The sequence below is a fragment of the Pipistrellus hanaki genome (genome assembly GCF_964339955.1).
Source record: "Pipistrellus hanaki genome assembly, chromosome: 6".
NCBI classification, from domain to species: Eukaryota; Metazoa; Chordata; class Mammalia; order Chiroptera; family Vespertilionidae; genus Pipistrellus; species Pipistrellus hanaki.
This window is the reverse complement of record NC_140508.1, coordinates 81,726,378-81,743,968: the sequence shown is the minus strand read 5'-3', so window position 1 is coordinate 81,743,968 and position 17,591 is coordinate 81,726,378. Positions and strand designations below refer to the sequence as shown.

The following is a 17,591-nucleotide window of genomic DNA, read 5'->3' as shown; positions in this document are numbered from 1 at the left end:
AAAACATAAAATAAACAGCTAAGCAAAGTTACAGCTTTCTATATTAATTCTGGTGCTGCCGTAACATGTCTGTTCATTACAGAGAAAAGGTCCATTGGAATTACCTGGCCAGTAAGAAATGCTAATATGTCTCCATCTCCCTCTGTCTGGTGAATTTTCATGACGGTTTCCACAGTTGATTTGATGTAATCTGGAACAGGACTGAAAAGATATATGAGTGGAACTCATCACTACAATACACACTAGTTATAGATCCATTACCCTGGTAAATCTGGCAGCAGAATCTCATACAAGTTAGTTTAGGCCTGCCCAGCAGTAATTAGTATATGAATAAATAAAATAAGCATTCACTTTTTTATTTTTTTAAATGCAACATTTAAGAATAATTCATAATTACATGTCAGCTATGATTTTTTTTTTTTTGCTTTATTTGCAAAGAAACAAAAACAATAAACCTATGCAAATTGATGGGCTATCTTTAGCATGCAAAGATGTCTGGCCAGTGAAAACAGAGGGCTATTCCCAGTGCTAAGCCCCACCCTTTCCATTTTCCCTCCTGACTATTGGCAGCATGTCTGAGGGATGGATGGAGCTGATGGGTGCACGTGCTGTCCAGTCAAAACAATTCAGAAGTCAAGCCCCCAACTCTCTGTATTTACCATCCACTGTCTGTCTTTCCAGTGATGCACTATAGGAATTAGGATGACCCCCTTCCTGTCCAAGAGGGCTCCTCCCAAAACTGTCAACCAGCCATTTTGCTAGGATGTAGGGAGCTGAAACCCAAATGATTTAAAGATATATGAGTGAAAATGACAGCTGTCTGGCTAATCTCAGTTCTAAAAACTATCAACCCGTCCTTCCCCTCTCCTTGTTACCACTTTGCTCTTTCCTACTGAGCTTCTAACTAGATTCATAAAAACTTGCACATTAGTGTCAAGAGTTTAAACTAAATTTGGTAGTGACGTTGAGTAGGATTCCGGGACATCCTATCAATGACAGGAGATACAAAATAATGACAGGAGACAGAGCATACCCCTCCGCACCAGCCTGGCATATCACCCTTAGAAGACATGCAGTTGCTTCTCATTCCACAATACAGGCATAGCTTTCTAGGCACCATCATTAAAAAAGCAAGTATCATCAAACCTTTGTAGATAAAAGATATCCACAGGAAATGTCCGCCCTTCCACTGTAAGGATCACACATGTATCCCTGGTTGGGTCACTGGTTTCATTTTGATTAAAGAAATCCCGAAATTTCTAAATAAAAAAAATAAAATAAATAAATTTTTCATTCTTTTAAAAAAATAATTCATGATAATCCATGGGAAAAAAGAAAACAATACAAAAAAAGAATACAGAGCAGGGAGTTGGCAGTAGAATACAGTAGGATAGATATATAATACAGACTATGGGTTGCAAAATAGTTATTAAAAACTGTATTTTTATTATTGCAAACTTGAGGGATCACATTTCAGTATGATCACCTTTACTAAGGTTTGATAAAAACAATAAAGGTTAGATGTCAAAACTGTATTTGCTGACGTTTGCCCCATACCCTGTTGAGAGAAGTGGCTCTCAGCAGTTCCTCCCAAATGGGTAGCCTCATCCTCCTCTATGGCACTTGATCACCAGACTGGCAGTCTATAGGGAGGCCCGGAAAGAGCGCTCTGGCCAACACTGGGGCAAGGAGGCACTACCAAAGATCCCCTCTTAGGGAAGGTGCCCCAAGGCACACAAAGAAGCCGAGCCTGAGAAGAGCTGAGAGACCAAACCAGCTGGACAGTGAGCGCTGGATGGGAAGCTGCTGTGCCAGCGGCCCAGGGGGCACAGGCACCCCATTAAGTGGAGTGTGTCAGTGACCTTCCTGTTCCCCAACTATATTCCAGTTCCCGGGGGCCTGCTTGGGCGTGAGTTTTTACCCTCCCGTGAGGCCTAACTACGTGATCACAGGTCCTGTCTTTACTTCCCCAGGTGTCATTACTCAGCATGCCCATGCCTGCTCCTGGAATCTGGGAGCCCTGGGATACACCGAGGAACTGCATCAAATACAAAATGAATGGGCTCGGGGGAGTGCTTCTAAACTGGATTTAACCACCAAAACCTGGGATACTACACATTAACCTCAATGCTGTGTTTGAGAAGAGTAAGCACAGATAAAAAAGTGCCTCATGCCAACAAAAGAACTAAATTGTGTTATGAAGAACCATAAGGCACTATTCTTTACTTTGGGCAAAATTCCCTTTGAGTAATTTCAGCCTTTCTGTGTCCTATGAGTACAGAGCACAGGCATGCTAGAAGGGATCCACGAGCAAGTGAAGAGAGACATCCTGATGTCCCAAAAGAATGCCAGGTGTGCAAAGAACCAATCACAACATGAACTGAGGCAGAATGACTAAATGGCCAGAAAAGAGCTACAAGTACAACTGAAAAGAGTACGAGGTCAATGACTGGCTCTTGGGGAAGGCAGCATGGAGGGGCAGTCTCCCTTGGCTACGCCTTACGGATGGCCGGGAAGTAGACACCCTTTCCTAGGATGAGAGCAGAGTGGACACTAAGATGGAAAGGGCCCCTGACAGAGCACAGAGTCCAAGGTTTAGGGCAGGCCAGCGGTGAGTAGCCCTCCTGTCTATAAAATGAACAAACTGCTACCTACCCTGTAAGACTGTTGTGCAGTTCAAATAAAGTGTGACTAGAATGGGTGCACAGTGAGTGTCTGTGTTATCACTCTAAAGGGGCCCAAATGTCACACTACATGGGCACTTTCTTAGACAAGACCAGGGCAGTGAGGAGGGCGTATTATCAGACCTGTTCTCCGGGTGCCTGGCTCTGGTGGTCATTTTGGAGAAGGGCGGGTGTGATAAGAGAATGGAGGCCAGCAGACTGATTGAGGGAGGTACTGTAATAGTTCACAGGAGAGGGAATGAAAGCGCGGACTCGGGCAGGGCCGTTTGAAAGCCAAGCACTCCAAGGGTAAAGACTGACAGGACCTGGCGGTCAGGGTGTGTGAGCACATGCCCGGGCAAGCTGGGGAGGGTAGAATTCTTACCCAATCACATCCCCAAGCAATGAAATCCTGAGCCTGAACCATCACGACAATGAGAAAGGGACTGCCACAGAGAAGCCGAGTGCCAGGGTGATAGGAGTCCCAGGTCTATGAGTTTGAGTGGTCTGGCAGCTTAGGTTAGAGCGCAGAAGTACAGTCAAGTTCACCTCCAGCTCAAAGGAGGTGGGCTGCCTAGAGAAGGAAGAGTGGCCAGTAAAGCAGCCCGAGGGGAAGCCATCAGGGAGGCAGGAGAGAGGGGAGACGGTGCAGCTCCAGGAGCTGCCGGCGGAGGAGGAAGATTGTAGGAAGGGCTTGACAGAGGCTTTTTGGAACAAAAAGACAACAGGGAGAAAGCTGATGCCTTAACAATGTTGCTGGAGTGGGCAGCTACCCCTCAGCTGCTCAGGAATATGTGTGTTAAAGAGTAAAGATGGGGAGTTACTTTTTCAAGAAATAAAATTTATCATTAACTGAGAAGGCACAAGATCTTTTTTTCAAATAAGAATATGACTTATTTAATGGATTTCATTCCCGTAGTCTACACTTCCAAAACAAGAGGTATTCTTATTCACGGATTTAAGGACTTAGAGTTAGAATGATAATTTACAGTAAAAAAGCATTATAAGCATAAAGTAATAAAGTAACATAAACACAATACATCAAATAAGCAATAAGCATGTAGTGCTGAGAAAATTGTATGCTTTTGAAATAAATTCTGGATTTGGAATATTCTGGAACAATCATATTAAGTTCACTTCCTGGCTCCACATTTGTTGTTGTATTTTAAAACATTTGCACTTGCCTTGTGTGGTGGGTATGAAATGCAACCACTATACTTGGGTATTTACTTAAATTTAATTTGATCTAAAGTTCCCTTCATGAGGCTATTGGAAAAATCAATCTTAGTTATTAATAGGGACACACTCCAGGATTATGCAGAGATCCTAGTCATCTTACTTATGTAAGTCTCTGAGATGCTCATTTTACCCTGGACTCTAGAAATATGCTTGATTTCTTCATGAAAGTAGATCTGTTTCTGTACAAAATGAGACATTAGGTTCTATATTAATGCAAAGAGCTGTGGCATGTAGGTCACAACATACATATTCCTGCTATTTCATTGGGGAAAATCTACTTATCACTTTCAGGAACTTCTTACACGTCATTTTCTTAGTCTTGGCAAAGACACATAAACTTGTACTCAAAACCTGGATACTCAGTTTCTTAACCCCTTACGCCTCTGTGCCCATCATCTCTTCTTGGGTTTCTCAGCTATGTTTTAAAAGGAATACTTCTTATGTTCGCTGAGAAGATAACGGTAGCCTCAGGTCTCCTAGATTCAAATCCTGCTTCTGTTGGTAGAGCTGGCATAGAGTGGAGTGGGTATTTTGCTTATTTTTTTCTATCCATTTAGATTCCCTGGAAGGCACAAGATCTTAATCTTTAAGACCTTTGCCTTTTATCTTTATTTGGAAATATAAAATACACACAGAAAATTACAGGCTAGAAAGCAAATAAACATAGTATCAACAGTGTATACATTTTGAGGCAGAAGGACAGAACAGAAGGAGTGAAACAGGCTCAACACACCTGGAAAGGGGGTCGCACTGACATGGACATACAGTAAGAAACAAAGTGACATAAAGAAAGAGGACAGCCTATGAAATGGAATGAAAATGACGTGGACATCTGCTGGGTTGCCTTCCCCACAGCTTCCTTCCCTGGACACAGAAGTGGCTTCCAGCAGCCATGTCCATCTCAGGTCCAACAGGCCTTGGCCCACACGGATTAGTCCCAAGTGAGTATCTGACCCCAGCTGACCCCAAGTTCTCTTCCCAAGTTCTCTTCCCAAGCTGGACCTGTGACCAAAAACTGTGGGAGTAGTCAGCAATCCCATTTTCTGCCACGTGGATAAAAGCAAATAAAAGGAAACAATAGCATGTGATATACTACTGGTCAATAAATACTTCATAATTATACCTGGTCATGTTTTCTGTAATTGTTTGCTTAATTAGGCTTCTATTAACAAAGCAACTAAACAATGTGACCAGCCCAGTCATGCTTGCCTCTGCCTCCCAGCTGCAATCACTGCTGAGCCACCTGGGCCTTGAGCAAAACCAGAGCGGGTGGCATCATCTACCCCCCAGGCAGTAGGGACTGGAATTAGTTGGTCACCCACAGATCCAGCAGCTAGGGGACCAGGGATTAGTTCTGGCATCTCCTGGACCTCTTGGTCAAATGCTACCTAAGCCACACCCTTTCCCACTCCCACGCCCACTCCTATTCTTCCTCCTTCGCCCTCTTCAGCTCACTCCATTCCTCTTCCTCACTCACTCTCACATGGGAACTCGTAAACCACGCCCCACATGCACCTACACTCCCACAGAACTGATTCTCTCCCTGAGGTCCTCCCCTCATGCACACAGACTTCACCTTCACCCCCAGCATGGGGCAATTAAGGAATAAAGGGGTGAGTTGCCCTAGCCCATCAAAGGCCGGGCTAAACAATGCTGAGGTCCTGACATGCCTGCATCATAGTATCCCCACAGCATCACAAATTTCCTACATTCATTCTACTTTCCCACTTAAAGAAACCACTTTCAGAAAGTCAATCTATCTCAACTACTGTAGGCAGGACTAAAAGAAGCTATTTTTTTTTTTTTAATTTCTATGTCACATCAAGGCAATTATGAGCAATAAGTATTATTTAACAGTTGTTCTAAGAAAAGATTCGGACTTCATAGTTTTCAAACAAAATAAAAACTGTTGGGAATACTTTTTACAAGGGAAAATAACAAAGATGAGATGTGAAATAGAGATGTTTTGTGCAAGTTAGCTATGGAGGAGGTAACAGGAGAGGTCAGGTATGGTCCTCAAAATAGCATTCTAGCAGGTATTGTGGGTGAAGGACATGAGAATTAATTAAAGAAGGCAACCAAGGAGCTTTGCCCCAGAAGTTATCATGGGCAGACTTAAGACACCAGCCTCCTACGGCCTAGTGAGAAGATCTGCAAGCAGCCTGGGTGCACATGCAGACCCCTCTCTTAGCTATGCTGGGGTTTTTCTCTCTCCCAGTTATTTGGATCCTAAAGCCACATGAGGCCAGGCCCTTCTCAACTGGATTATAAAACTGGCCTCTTAACTGCTATTTCCACATCTCTCTGGTCTCTTCTACACAGCACCAGAGTGCTCTTCCTAGAATCAAGTCAATATGATCAAGTCACATCCTCAGACCCTCCCAAGGCTCCCGACCAGGCGCTGGATGGAGTTCTTCCTCCTCTGGTTGGTTTGTAAGGCCTTCCATCATCTGACCCTTACCAGCCTTTCCATTTTCATCAGCTTAACAATAACCCACAAACTTCGGACCAACTAGCCTTTCCATTTTAATCTCCATTGCCTCCTATTCAATCAAAACTCATTCAACCCACAGCACCTTTATTATGCCAGACACTGTTGAAGACATTCACAGTCCAAATCTTCAGGAAGTGTACGTTTCATGATGGGAGACACACAATAAACAAACACTCGATATACACCTAATGTTAGTTCTAAACAGAAAAAAAATAAGAATAAGAAGCTGGATAGCGACAGGGCCCTAATTTAGACAGAGTGGTCAAGAAAGACCTCTCTGAGAGTATAACCTGGTCAAGACTAGAATGAAATGAGGGTGAAGCCATGAGAATGTCTGAGGGAAGAATGGTGTAGAAAGAGGGTTTTTCGGAGGAACAGCAAGGGGACCAATGGGGTTGGAGTGTAGGGAACACTGGAGAATGTGGAAGTCAGAGGCAGATCACCCCGTATTGGGCGATACAGGTAAGACTCCCACCTTACACCTGACTCCCAGCCCCATGCACACATGCTTTCACAGCCTGTGCTCTGTGCAAAGCTCAGGACGCCCCTCCCCACCCCTGCCCATCTGACAAACTTCTGTGCATCTCTCAAACCCAACTGGATGTCCCTCCGCTGTGAAAGCTTCTGGACACCTTCCAGCCAGCTGGAGTTAGGAACTCTCTCCTTGGCTGTCTCAGCACCGTGAACATGCTGAACTGTAAATACCTGTTTATTTTATATATATGACAAGGGGTCAAAATTATTTGTTGAGATGAGTTGCTATTTGAACTTAAATATTAGTTAAGAGAGAATAATAATATAAACTTAGCCATAAAAAAATGGACATTACATGTACAGTAAAAACTTCAATTGTACAAAAATTCTAAATATAAATGCTAGCCATAAGTAAATGCAATAAATATAACCTCATACTAACAAAAGTAATAAAAAGCTGCCTGTAAGAGGAGAAACAGTATGTAGAGTAACAAGACAAGTAGGTATTATGAACTCAATTAATTACAGGTTGATTTCCACCTACAGGCTAAAAAGGAGTATCCTCTGATCCCCCGGAATCTAGGTCATCAGATGGCCCCATAAGGGAGGGAGGCCATTCTGCCAAAGATAAGCGCTTGTAGAGATAACTTTCCACAGTCACGGCCAATGATTCCAGTGTCTACGGGGGACAGGGGAGAGGGGAAATGTTCTTACCTCTGCATCCAGAGTGGCTGAAGCCACAATCAATCGAAGATCCCCTCGCTTTTTCTGAATCTAAAAATGAAGGCATCATAAAACAGTAACTGTAAAATTTACAGATGAAATTTGATATCTGAAATTTATAATAATTTAGTATGTGTATTTTTGGGGGTAAGAGGGGAGCTTATAGATGAAACAAGACCGACCACAAGTTGATAATTATTAAAATCATAGGTTAAAATAGGGTTTATTATTCTATACTTTCCAATTGCACAAAATTTTCCAAAATAAAGAGCTAAAACAATTTAATAGAAAGTAAAAAGAAGCTTTAAGATTTGAATTTACTGCAAGTAAAACCATTTTTCCTGGCACCTGGGTCTCTGGATAGTCAGAATCTGTGTATACAGGATGGGAGAAAACCCCACCCTGTATATAGATAAAGTATAAAAAATTACTTTAAAAGCAAACAAACAATAAACAATAACACCAAGTTAGAAATATGGGCAAAAGATAGTAACAGTTATCAGAAGAAAAAGATGATCAACAGGCATAGGAGAAATTATCATATAAACTATAACAAATATATATAATAACAATGAGATTCTTTTTTTCAACTATTACACTGGCAAGGAAGTGTGTGTTTTTTTGTGATAATATTTAGTGTTTGCAAAGATTCAGTGCAATAAGCTCTCTTATTATATTGTTCTTAAGAAGGTAATATAGGATAAGCCCTCATAAATATCAAAGTCTAAATCTTTGACCAAGAAATAAAACGATAATCGAAATAACAGCAGCAGCTAACAAACGCTGAGTTCTGTACTATTCCAGGGTCCCGGAGGACAGCTGTGTAGCGTACGCACTGTACAAAGATGCCTGCCTAAGGGGGCCGGGCATCTGAAATCCAATGCACCCTCCTCTCACTTGGCTGGGGACATTCTCCCAGTGGGGGAATCTTTTCCTAATTTGCACAAAGGTGTCTTACAGTCTATTTGTGACCCTAGGCCAGATGCCATCCTAAGAATTTCACACTGTCTACTTAAGCCTCATAAAAATTATAATAAAGAGCAGCTCTGAGCTAGAGAACTCTCCTCAGTATGGAGAGGCTCTATCCCATGCTGTACCCACTCAGCACATGTGGCTAAAGAGCCCTTAAAATATAGCCAGTATGACTGAGGTACCGAATTTTGTATTTCATTCTATTTTAGCCAATTTAAATCTAAGGTGGCTAGTGGCTGCCATATATGAAAGTGTACTGCACACACACAGACACTTCTATTATCCTCATTGTAGATATGAGTAAACTCAGCAGTCAGTATTTGAACCCGGCAGTCTGACCCAGGTTCTGCTCTACCACCACTTTCTAGACTCCTGAGATGGAAATTTATCCAAAGAAAATAATCAGAAATTTTTAAATAAAAAATCAGGAATGGGGGAGAGGATGGAGGTAAGGTAGAAACTATAATGACCATGAGTTATAATTACTGAAGCCAGATGATGGGTACATGGGGGTCATTAAACCCTCTCTTTACTCTAGGGTATGTTTAAAACTTTCTATGATAATAAATTTTTTAAAAAGATAGATGAAAAAAAGTAGGAATGCAACAGATTTAATTATAAGGGTGCTCACTGTAACATTATTTAAAACTAGAGGCCCAATGCACAAAATTGTGCATGGGGGTGGGGGTTCCCTCAGCCTGGCCTGCACCCTCTCACAATCCAGGACCTCTGGCTTCTAACCACTTGACTGCCTGCCTGTCTGATTGCCCCTGTCAGCTTGGTCACCCCCTAACTGTCCTCTGGCCAGCCTGATCAACCCCCAACTACCCCCCTGCCAGCCTGATCACTCCTTAACTGCCCCCCTGCCAACCTGGCCACCCCCTAACTAACCCCTGTTGGCCTGGTTCCCCCTAACTGCCTCCTGGCAGCCTGGTCACCCCCTAACTGCTTACTTGCCAGCCTGGCCGCCCCTAACTGCTTGCTTCCCTGACAGCCTGATCGTCCCTAACCACCTCTGCCTCAGCCCCCGGAACCATGGCTTTGTCCAGAAGGAAGTTGGACATCCAGAAGATGTCCCATCAACCCAATCTAATTAGCATATTATCCTTTTATTAGTATAGATACTTCAAATATGGAAACATAAATGCCTGGCAGTAAGGGAAAAATCAAATGGTAGAGATAGTTATATAGCCATTAAAAATAACATCTTCAAAGAATACATAATGACATAGAAAAATGACCTTGAAATAATGTTAAGAAAAATATGCAAGACACAAATTAGCACATACAATCTAATCCCTATTATGTCAAAACAGATTCATTATACACAAAATGAACACAGAAAAGAAAAGAAAACATACCAACATTCCACCAGTGACTTTCTCTGAATGGATAGGATAAGGATTATGGATGATGATTTAAAGTTTTTTCCTTCATAATTTGTTGGATTTTCCAAATTTCTACAATTATTTTCCTAATCAGGTAACAAAACAAAACAAAAACAGAAAAACAGAAGTCTGGCAGCAAAATCATACCTTTTTCAGCAAGCCAATGGCAATGTCTGTGTACAAGGTCCTCTCATGGGCTTCATCTAGCATGATGGCACTGAGAACCAGAAGGAAGATCTCTATGAGCATCCAGATAACCCTTCTCCCTCCCCATAACCCCATTCAGATCATCAAAAGGACATCTAGGTATTTAGCCCGCATGCAATCACCTTGTATCAAAATGAAACAAATAACTCCTCTCTGACAAGGAGGAAACTCTTAAGCTAATAAAAATGGTGACTGCAACTTATGCTGGTGAAGAAAATGGTGTATCTATTGCTCTATTTAAAGAGTTTTACCTCCCACATTGGATTCCAAGAGGATCTAATACATGATTTTAAATTATAACATATCACCCACAGAGCACATACAAATTGGAACAAGGCCAACCACTTAGAGATTTTTAAGCTGCAGAAAGTAACACAAAGGGCCACATGATCACAGCTGTGTTGCATGTGTACCAGGAAGTCAAATGTGACATCCTTTCCCAGAATGCCAGAGCCTAGATGGACAATTTTAATGCCTTGAGTGATAAAGACACACAAAGTATAATTATTTGGACTCTGAGAATTACATTCAATAAAATGCTGCCCTGTTCTGTGCTGCGACTCTGAAGGCACTATTAATCCTGGCACGTAACAGAGGCAAGATACAAAGGACAAGTCCACAGACTGTTCAAATAACATCAGGGATTTTAATTTGCCCTTTTCTGTCTGTAAAGTCTGAGAAAAACATCAAGGGTCTAAACAGCCAAGGTAAGGACAAAAGCTTTAGGGCAGCTGAACACGGATGTGAACCTCAGTTACTAACACAACTGCCTTTTCAATCTACTTATATACTGTACTTTTGAAACATTAGGAAAGTTATAAGAAAAAAACATTTACCTATATTTTGTTAACAAAGGATCAACCATCATTTCCCTGACCAACATTCCATCCGTCAGAAACTAAAAAACAAAAACACACAAGTTTTAGAAATATTTCTTTTATATGTACATTAATGATTTTTTTTTTTCTAAAAAGTTCAAGTGCAACTAAACAACCTCTTTACCAGCAAGTGTACAAGACAATTCCCACAAAGGACAATGAAGAAATGCCCCAACATTTTAGTTATCAAGCAATGGAACCGCTCACAAACAAGACTTCAAACATGGGCTCTCCAGCTGGGGCCTGCAATTCTTTCAGCGGAATTTCACCTGCATTTACTATCTGTACATCGGCCGAGCCTCACTTCCTCTGGGCACCACACCACTGGTACTGCTGAGCAGGCAGTAAAAACAACCTATGTCTGCCCAAGGGCATGCCATGAGAATGACAAAACTTGTTAAAATGCCCCAAAAACTATGGACTTGCAGCTCTTGAGGAGATTAACCTTAGCTTCAACTGATGTTATGAGAGGGAGGTAAAAGGGACTGTTGTGAAGAGTATGGGCTGTGTCAGACTGCGGGGAGTGCAGATCTTGGCTCTATCTTACTAGACCTCTATCTTACTAGTAACCTTGGGCAAGTAACCCCCTCTCTGAGCCTGATTCCTCCTTTGTAAAATGGAAATAATGGAAGTATCTACCTCAGAGGGTTACTGTGAGAATTAAGACAGCACACACAAAGTGTTTAGCACAGAGCCTGGGACACAGTGTTCAGGAATGTCAGATATTATCATTTAAGATTAATGAATGTTTACAAAATGCTTTAGAAATATGCAGCAAGAATGTGATATTGTGACTCTCACCCAAACAGTTCAGTACTTTAGTTCAGTACTTTAACAAGGCTAACTATCTTCCTCACATGCTGTAACTTAGTGTTTTTCCTTTTTGTTTATAAGAGCAGGATACATTCCCGTAATTTTTTTTCTTAGAGCTGGTACAGCTGCCACACAGACACACTGGAGTGAAACTGAGAACCTGCCACCAATGACAGGCCACCGGTTAAGAAATGAGTGCCATGAAATTATGTGCATTTGGTTATATAATCCACTGAAATTTATCTAAAAATTACCTAATTTAAATATATTTAATGGTACAGGACAATATTCCCTTTACCTAGTAAAATGAATGTAAAGGTAGCAAAATACAGAAATTTTGAAAACAAGGTCTCTATTTTTTACAAATTACTACATTGTTCATTTAACTCATCTCATTATTTCCAAGTTGCCTCTGTTGCAAATTGAGAGGTTAACTGAGATTCTAATAACCAATTTTCATTTCATCCAAGCATTCTCATTCATGCTTTTAGAGTACTCTGTGATTAGACTTTGATTCCAGCATAGTGGTATCCAGTAGATACTCTGTTGAGTGGATTGTACATTAATTACTATTGATAGTAATTACTTTATTAGCATGTAGTTTAAAAAAAAAAAAACCACGTAAAATACATTTTCATGTAAAAATTAGAAAGGCCTAAACTAGTAAAACTAAATTCTACACTTATCAATTTATACTACCTTGTCCCTATTTTTAGGCCTTTTTATGGGCAAGTTTCTGTATTTAGACAGCTATGTGGATCGTTGGAAAACAGTAAAAACACATGGGAAAGGACAGCTTTGAGTCCTGGTTCTATCACTGACAGGCACGTGACATTAGGCAAGTTATTCAGCCTCCCAGGTCCTCAACCTCTTCTTCTGTAGAACCAAGGGCTTCATCTTCCTTTCAAGGTCCTTTTAAGGCTTAGAGTCAAGGCTGTGTACCTCCCCGCAGACTAAGTTCCCTGAGGGCCATGGTATTGGTATCGCATCAGCAGTAATGCAGCACAGTTTTAATTCCCCCCCCCCCCAAATAATTGTCTTCCTATTCCCACTAGGAAACGCGGCGTGAGCACCTCACCTTAATCCTTGTAGCCAGCGGGTCAGTGCAGTCGTCAAAGCGGATGCAATAGCCCACCTCATGGCCCAGCACCGCACCCCTCTCATCAGCCACTCTCCCTGCAACCTTTGGGAAGAAAGATCATGCTGAAAATAGAGACACAGGAATTACTGCACAGAGCACACACTAAGGAAAATAGAAAGGTCACTTATTTTTAAATAGTCTGTGAACACAGTGGAAAATGTAAAAGGGCAGGTTATTAAAGAACAAGTGTGATAATCTTTGTGATTTATTAACTTTTTATAACTCACCTCACTCTATAATCAACTTGAGGCAAATTTTAAAAACATATGCAAGAAAAACAGAATCCCGTAAAGATGTCACAAGTCAGGATCAAAGAAATGACAGGTGAAATTCAAAAGATCAAGGACAATGAGCAAACTTTAAAAACATAGATATGCCAGTTATTTAAGCTGAGCTACAAATTCAGCTCTAAATTTCCGGTGGCCGAATCAAAAAGGGAAGCAGAAGAAATGACAAGATCACTGTTCCTAAAGCCTTCTCTATTCTTTCATATACCAACCAGGCACAAATGTTCATGTCTTTATGCCTTGAAATAAAGCACCTTCCACTGGACCATGAAGGCAGGGGTACAGGAATGATCAAATTCAATACTGGGCCAAATTATTTTCTCTTTCGAACAAAAGAATGTTTCCAGAGCAAGATAATCTACAACAATGTGTAACAGTGTCCCAGACCAAAACCATTAAAAGAGGAAATAAGGACAAGAATGAAGATTAAAAAGTAAAAAAGGGCAGATAAGCTGATGAGAAGATTAACCAAGAACCCAAGTTAACATAATAAAATAAAACTAGAAAACGAAGTACATAGTAATATATTATGAAGACCATAAATTATTGATTTTTTTACCCACCCATATATGACAAAAGGTGAGTGTAAGAAACTGAAAAAAACAATCTGACAGCAAAATCTCCGACCTCTCCAAGGACAATCAAGTTATTATCTTATTAATAGAAAATACCTGAAATAATGAGTATATATAAAAGTGAGAGAGCAATAATGTTTGAAATTCAGTTTAAAAGAAAATAAAGAGTGTGACATTTGTTATATAAATTACCTAATTGAAAAAACAAGGGAAGCAATGTTACAGAGATTCCCTGGGGACCTGGCACATATACCCAATGTGAAGCCACTTGCCCACGTAGGCCCTGAGTCTGGGGCTTGGAATGTGGGCGGGCACAGGTGTCCTGAAGCAGAGTTTACTGCTATGGCCACTGGGCCACAGCACCCTCAAGCTCAGGAGCCCAGTGTCCCAGCACGTAGCTCCCCAGCCAAGCACACCAGGCGTTATCTGCCATCAGTGTTTAAGAAATTCAAGAGCAGATGAGGATCAGGAGTGGCTCTGCCTAACGACTTGAAATTATAGATCTGGTAGGCCAAAACAGAATCAATCATCCAGCAGCTGGTCTACACCTCACAGTCTTTCAAAACATCTTATGAAACTAGAAATTCATCCTAGATGGCTCTACCTCTGCAGGTTATATTTCCCGATAACCAGCATTTCACCAGGGCGGTTTTGTTATTGTTTCAATTTCAACCCTATGGATCATTATACAACAAATCTCAGAAAATGGCACAAATGGAGAATGTGTACAAAGACACACTAGGAGTTGATGGGGAAAATAGACTTATAAGAATAAGCATAAATGAACCAATCCTCTCCAAAAAATATAATATACAAGAAGGAAGCCAAAACTATTTAGTCATATTATATCACTGTTTATATACATTTGCTATAAAAATATGTATTTTGTTATCAATCTCTTTTTTGTTATTAATTTTAAGGAGATGGAGGGAGGGAGGGAGGGTGGGAAGAAGGGAGAGAAAGAGAGGGAGGGAGGGAGGGAGGGAGGGAGGGAGAGAGAGAGAGAGAGAGAGAGAGAGAGAGAGAGAGAGAGAGAGAAAGAAACATTAATTTATTGTTCCACTTATTTATGTATTCATTGGTTGATTCCGGTATGTGCCCTAACCGGAGATCAAACCCACAACCTTGGTGTAGCAGGACAACACTCTAACCCACTGATCTACCCAGCCTGGGCCTCAAACTCTTTTTTAAAAACTTTATTTATGACCACACCACTTAATATTCATAATCTACTGGCTTTTTAATAGATATTTACCTCTATTAAGCTCATCAATTGGACAGGATAAATATTATTTTTTGACAAAAGCAAATAAAAAGAGGGAAAGGGATATAAAAAAAAAAAAAAAAAACACTGAACACCTACAACCAGTCAGTACTGTGCTCCAAACTTTCACAATTTGTGTGTCATTAAAGATGCACACAGCCCATGAGGTAGATACCTAAAGAGAGAAAGTGAAATAAGATAGGATCACAGCTCAAGGCAGGACCCAGCCTTGAAGCCAGACCCAGACCATCTGAGTGGAATAAACACACTCAATAGTAACTGCCTCTCACAGAGATCAGGCAATTGCTTATGGCTTAGGCTCTGAGATTGTTTTCAGATTTCAGTCTGCACACAAAGTACTTCTTGAGATGCAGCATTTCAAACCTGACAGCTCTATTAATATTACACTGCTAATTTATACACTTTGGGTTCTTTACATAGAAAGCATGTGGTTTCATGGAAATTATCCATGGCTACAAATTTGGAACAAAATCCAAACTGATTAAGAGCTGGGATCCCAAACCATAAATAGGAAAAATTTAAGAAACTGAGTCATCTCTTGTAATGTGAAAGATTAAGTGGTTTCCAGACTGCTATCTCTATTTTTACACACAAGTAAGACTTGGAAAATGTTTATCAGTAATTTCTAACCTGAAGACAATAAGAAATAAACTTTGGGGAAAAGTATTACACAGTAGTTAAAACCCAGTACACAGCAAACATAACTCAAGGAAACAGAATTCCCTGTCCAGGTAAAGATGGCCCTTTCTCAGAGCTAATTTATAACAACAAAAGAAACAAAACATATTATCAACCAAAAACTCCATCTTCAATGAAAGAAGGATACAACCAGGAGCCCAAACAATTACGTAGGAAAGATGCTGCCAAATACTGTGAGGCCTGGACCTCGAAGAGAAGCCCAGCCTCTTCACAACCAGAGCCGGCTGCTGGCTCCCTACAGGCAGGGCTGACAATCCTTGTATGAGGAAATCAGAAGCGCAGTGGGCGCAGGCCCTGAACACACACAGAATGTCTCGGTGGGAGACCCACATTGAAGGCAAAGAATCACAAGGGAGAGGAATTGAGGAGGAAATGCAGGCAGTCAAGAGCAAGCAGCAAATCCCAAATCAGAGAGCCGAGAATTTCATCTGAGCCATTACAGACCTTTTGAATCATTAAGGAATGGACTGCAAGATCCCCATCTGACCCCCAGCAAAGAAGGATAAGAGATTTGGTGAGAGGCTGCTCATTAACCAGTGCAACCTCACAATTCTGCAGTCACTAAAAGCACAAGCTAGCCAGTGGGGCTCAGGCGGTTGAGCGTTGCCAGGCACTGGGAGGTTGCTGGTTCAATTCCTGGTAAGGGCACATGTCTGGTGTTGTGGGCTCAGCCCTAGCATGGGCCTGCAAAAGGCAGCCAATCAATGTTTCTCTCCCTCTCTCTGAAATCAATAAGAACATTTGAAAAAAGACTCTGCCTAATTTAAAATGCATTTTAAAAAGACTAACACAAGCCCATTCCCTTAAAGCCAATGAAGAAAAAGGAAAGAAATTCATAATGTGCCCTGGCCGGTGTGGCTCAGTTGGTTGGGGAACATGAGCAGGAAGTAGATGAATACTGTTCTCTCACATCGATGTTTTTCTTTCTCTCTCTCTCTCTAAAAATCAATAAAATATATATATTTTTAAATTCATAATGTACAGGCGCCAATTTTATAAAAATAATCAGGTTATAGTTCTTTTTAAACTGAAGAATTAAATTTTTAAGGAGTAATGTCATATTCATTTGGAGCTTTTAGGAAACAAGAAAAAAAATAAGTCACTGAAATAGAAGATACAGATAGAGTCTGCAATACAAAAAGAAAAGAAAAAACAGAAACTCACAGTAACAGCAGCCACTCTTCGAGGCTGGGTCACTCCTACAACTCTTCCTTCAGCTGTCCAGCCAGCTTCTGCAAGGTACTACAAACAAAATCCCATCTAAGTACACATCTGACACCACCTCCCCTGAGGTCACACTGCATTGTGTTAAAATCACTGAGAAAAGAAATGACAGGTGGTTCTTGTTCCAACAGATATTTTGTAAATTATTTTGCAAAAGATGGTTCTGAGACTTGGAAATGTTAGGTAACTTGTTTACGTTCACATCAGAGCTAATAATCAGAAAAACCAAGGCAGAATTCAAAATTCTGACTCCCCAGTCTTAAAAATTTTCATGTACTATGGCTACTTCAGAGCTAAGTCTTCAAACAAAGATTTTTAAAGTACACACAGAGATAGCTCAATGTAAATATCAACCATACAAATGTTTTAGTTAAAATAAAATAATTAGATTTTATATTCATGTATATGATATATAACATTAAATTATATTAGTATACATAAAATTTGACTATATGTATTATCTGATTTATTTATATACTTATATGCTTTATATATTTATTTGTTATAAATTTGATCATATGCATTTTAA

General features: G+C 40.6%; 1 protein-coding gene across 1 annotated transcript in view; it reads right to left on the bottom strand.

The window, feature by feature from the left end:
* The window catches only part of DHX35 (DEAH-box helicase 35), a 57,400-nt gene that overhangs the window by 29,855 nt on the left and 9,954 nt on the right, over positions 1-17,591 (bottom strand). The window contains exons 4-10 of the mRNA XM_084887365.1: positions 17,003-17,080; positions 12,930-13,034; positions 10,997-11,058; positions 10,101-10,170; positions 7,585-7,644; positions 1,147-1,259; positions 105-201 (exon numbers count right to left, since the gene is read on the bottom strand). Of these exons, the coding sequence (XP_084743491.1) occupies positions 105-201; positions 1,147-1,259; positions 7,585-7,644; positions 10,101-10,170; positions 10,997-11,058; positions 12,930-13,034; positions 17,003-17,080 (585 nt within the window). The remainder of the gene's footprint in view (positions 1-104; positions 202-1,146; positions 1,260-7,584; positions 7,645-10,100; positions 10,171-10,996; positions 11,059-12,929; positions 13,035-17,002; positions 17,081-17,591) is intronic.